At 36.3% G+C, this 4,486-nt stretch overlaps 1 protein-coding gene across 1 annotated transcript; it reads left to right on the top strand.

Annotated features, from left to right (window-relative positions):
* Positions 1–1,380: 1,380 nt before the first annotated feature.
* On the top strand, positions 1,381–4,122 carry LOC109060672 (nuclear factor 7, brain-like). The gene is made up of 6 exons (XM_042754640.1): positions 1,381–2,001; positions 2,381–2,476; positions 2,711–2,941; positions 3,023–3,045; positions 3,126–3,247; positions 3,621–4,122. The coding sequence occupies exons 1-6, from the start codon at positions 1,606–1,608 to the stop codon at positions 4,106–4,108; spliced, it is 1,356 nt and encodes a 451-aa protein (XP_042610574.1). The 5' UTR covers positions 1,381–1,605; the 3' UTR covers positions 4,109–4,122.
* The last annotated feature ends 364 nt before the right edge of the window (positions 4,123–4,486 follow it).

Here is a 4,486-nt window from a genome sequence, read left to right as displayed (position 1 = left end):
TAAAATTTATTAATATTTTAATGGTTTTAATCAACTATTCTGAAGCTTCGAAAAGGACCATATAAGTACAGACAATAATTATAATTCATATCTAAAAAAAAATAGAATTTAAAAAAATAGAAAAATGAAATAGTCTAATTTAATCCCACACACTGACTTTATAGCTTGCAAATTATATTTTAATGCAACGTTTCAGTCGTGGTGCTTTCATCAGGCATTGTTTTCCAAGAATGACTGAACATATGATTTGCAAACTATAGCCGTGTGCAGGATTCATCCATTTTTATCAGAATATTTGCTTTTCTTTATTCCTATGCACCTGCTTCTATGATTTACTTGGAGTCACGGTGGCTTTTGGTTTAAAAACAAACTAAATAAAATGTGTCTTCTGTTATGCACTTACAGTTGCATGTATTTCCTGTAATGCATATATATTTGAAGCCTTCTGAAGACAAATGATGAGTGAAAATAAAACCGTTACGTACAATTTTTGCTGAGTTCAGTTCTGACACATGCAAGAATCGACAAGTTTTAAATCTGAATGTGATCGGCTTCAACAAAGGGAAGATTATCAGTGGTTTATTTTAGCATCAGGCTGCTTCATGATATTTTTCGTCCTGTGTCTTGTGAGTATGAGAGCGTTCAGACACATTATTTATTAATATAACCATAAACCATAATTTGAGCCTCTGTACAAGGAACAGAGTTAGAGTTTGTAAGTTTGATTCGTTTCTGTGAATCAGTTAAAACCAGTAATATTGTAGTATTAATGAGATACTGTTATTTATTATTTTTTTATTAATGGTCCTAATTATATTAATTTATGGATTATTTATAATAATTTATATATTTACATTTTCCATTTTATTTTAATTTTTAATTTTAGTTTTTTTTGTGTGCATTTTTGTCATTGTATTATTATTTTTTTAATAAGTGTTTTTTTTTATTATTATTATCATTCATTTCAGTTTTAGTTAGTATATGAAGTTAAACTAAAAGTCTTTTAATATTTTATTTTAGTTAACATTTATTTTATTTCAAATAACAACAAATGTTTTTTTATGGTTTTAGATAAATTAACTATATTATTTCTGGTTCAAACTGTCCGCTTCAATAAATTGATTCAAATGGTTTTATGTTCACTAAAGTTTATATAGAGCAATAACTGAAACATATGATCAATATTTGTGTTTTTCATTGTTCGCTGTTTGATTTAAGGTTTTGTTCTTAAGGTTTTCTAGCATTATACTTGAGAACGTTTCAGTGCAAGTTTCTTTTGAATGCATTTTATTGAAATGTAAACTGAAGAAATCCTGTTGTCGTCAGACCTGTTTAAACACCCAAAGGTGATCAGAAACTCCACCCTCTTACAACACTTACCAGGAAGAGACTGACTTATTATTTCTTCTTTCTGTCACTGATTTTTTTCTCTTTGGCAAAAGCAAACAAGAATCAGCCATCAGAGGACAACGAAGAGAAAGACTTTGAAGAAGTGTATTTCTGAACAGACAGCAGATCTTTGTGATTCTCGAGGTTATTCATGTTTGAAACCATCATTCAGCAAGTGAAAGTAAAGTTTAGGTTGCTGGAGCTCAAACAGTGAAAATGGCTTCATCAGCTGAATATGACTATAATTGTCCTGTGTGCTGTGAAATCTTCAAGACTCCTGTTCTTTTATCAAGTAGTCACAGTGTCTGTAAAGAGTGTCTTCAACAGTTCTGGAGAACCAAGAAAACTCAGGAGTGTCCTGTCTGCAGGAGAAGATCCTCAAGAGATCAACCTCTACATAATCTGGCATTACAAAACTTGTGTGAGTCGTTCCTGAAGCAGAGAAATGAAAGGCGTTCATCAGGATCTGAGGAGATCTGCAGTTTACACAGTGAGAAACTCAAACTCTTCTGTCTGGAGGACAAACAGCCGGTGTGTTTAGTGTGCAGAGATTCACAGAAACACATCAGTCACACATTCAGACCCATCAGTGAAGTTGTTCCTTCATATAAGGTAGGACAAATGTCTCTTGTTTCATATGTAAAGAACAATAAACATCATAAACACAGATATCATCACATTCATGCACTCAGTATTTCTCTGCTGCGGGGTTTTACTCAACTTCATATGACGAACAATAAACTCTGCTCTGATTTGTTCTGTGTTTGTGTACTAAAGTGTAGTCACTGGGTAAGTGATCAAATTCATACTGTTGAAAAAGCTCTGTTAAAGTGTATTTTGTTTTTACTCAGGTTGTGTTTGTTTTATGTTTACTTTTAATTTCTGAATCAATTTAGTGTGAGATATACACAAAAACACAGCACTGTATGATCACTGAATTCTCTTCTCTTCACTGTAATCTGGTGTTTTATGTATTTTTATTCAATTCTAGGAGGAGCTCAATACAGCACTGAAGTCCTTACAGAAGAAACTTGAACACAGTGAAAACATTAAAGAAGAGTTTGAGAAAACAGTTCAACACATCGACGTGAGGAAACAGAATCAAGAGTCATTTTCAGTACAGCTGTAGCATCACTAAACACAATTATGATGTGTTATATTTAATATAATGATTCCAGTTGATTATTTTTGTAAATGACGAGCAGCAGTCTGCTTCTGGATCTGTTATATGTCGGTGTCTGAGTTTCTCTGGGATCTGAATGCTGTGATGTGTTGATGTGTGTTGATGGAGATGATTGAAGTGAATGTGATTTGATTTCAGTCTCAAGCTGAGCACACAGAGCGTCAGATTAAACAGCAGTTTGAGAAGCTTCATCAGTTTCTCAGAGATGAAGAAGAAGCTACAATCACTGCACTGAGAGAGGAAGAGGAGCAGAAGAAGCAGATGATGAAGGAGAAGCTGGAGGAGATGAACAGACACATCTCAGCTCTTTCACACACAATCAAAGACACGGAGGAGATGATGAAAGCCAGTGACGTCTGCTTTCTGAAGGTCTGATTTCAGATCATCCATTGATTGATTGATTGATGATTGATTGAGTTCTTGATGATCAGTGGTGTGTTTGTTCTGCAGGAGTTTCCAGTCTCGATGGAAAGGTGAGTGATCTGCTGGTGTCTCTGCTCTCTCTGCTTCTGATCCAAAGCCACTGCAGTTCTGATCCTGAATGTTCTTCCAGAGTCCAGATCTCATCACAGCCGGATCCACAGATGCCTTCTGGAGCTTTGATTCATGTGCCGCGTTACTTGGGCAACCTGCCCTTCAGAGTCTGGAAGAAGATGCAGGACATCATCCAAAACAGTGAGTCTGGAGAAGATCTGTGCTGTTACACACACACTGGAAATGACCATGAGGGAATATTTACAGATTTCAGCATTATGTGTGAATAACCAGATGAGCTGCTACACCAAAATGAGCCGAAAACAAGAGATAAGAACAACTTTGGTCCACATGATATTTACAGTTACAGTGATACAGCAGATCTCAGTTCAGTTTGATTGATCGGCAAATCTAAAATATTTACTGTAACAAACACTGACAGTGATCAGAGGAGAATGTCTGATGTGTTTGATCAATAGCACTAGTGTCATAATTCATAATAATCTGTGTGTGGTTCACTCTTGATCATTATATGAACATCAGAAAAAAGCAGCTGTTGATTGTGTCTCATCAGCTCCTGTGATTCTGGATCCAAACACTGCACATCCACGTCTCGTCCTGTCTGATGATCTGACCAGTGTGAGATGCAGCTTGAAAAAACAACCTCTTCCTGATAATCCAGAGAGATTTGACTCTTTTCCTTGTGTTCTGGGTTCAGAGGGTTTTAACTCAGGAACACACTGCTGGGATGTGGAGGTTAAAAAGAGTTCAGGCTGGATTCTTGGAGTAACTACAGCATCAAACCAGAGGAAGGGACGTGTTTTCTTTAACACTGATGTCTGGAGTGTGACGGACAGATGTTCTGATCAGTTTGGTTTTCGTGTTGAACAGAAGCTTGAGCGTGTGAGAGTGTATCTGGACTACGACAGAGGAACAGTGTCATTCTCTGATCCTGTAACTAACACACATCTACACACATTCACAACCACCTTCACTCACACACTCTTTCCTTTCTTCTTCACTTATTCCTCTCTGAGGATCTTATCGTTCAATAGTCAGTAAATGTTACTCCTGTAGTTCTGAGTCCACCTGCTTTCATCTTTTACACTCATCATGTTAACAATATTCAATCCATATCACAGTTTCATTATTTAATCAACTTGATACTAAACCAATAAATGTTTATTTCAGTTATAGAGGTTAAATGATAAATTTGTTCACTGATGTAAATCAGAGATGGGTAACTGGTGGCTGCAGTGTTTTTAAGTTCGGCCGCTGGATCATCTTATGCTTGTCACGGCGTGATAAAGGACAGGAGGCAAATGCAAGTAATAATGAGGTTTATTAAGAATATGTGATGATGAATGGCCCTTGGAGAATGACGCAGGGACTTCGGTGGCAGCACAGACAGGTGAGTAGATTCCCTTGAGTGCGATGGTG

The sequence above is a fragment of the Cyprinus carpio genome, unplaced genomic scaffold, assembly GCF_018340385.1.
Source record: "Cyprinus carpio isolate SPL01 unplaced genomic scaffold, ASM1834038v1 S000006565, whole genome shotgun sequence".
NCBI classification, from domain to species: domain Eukaryota; kingdom Metazoa; phylum Chordata; class Actinopteri; order Cypriniformes; family Cyprinidae; genus Cyprinus; species Cyprinus carpio.
This window is presented reverse-complemented; position numbering and strand designations above follow the sequence as displayed.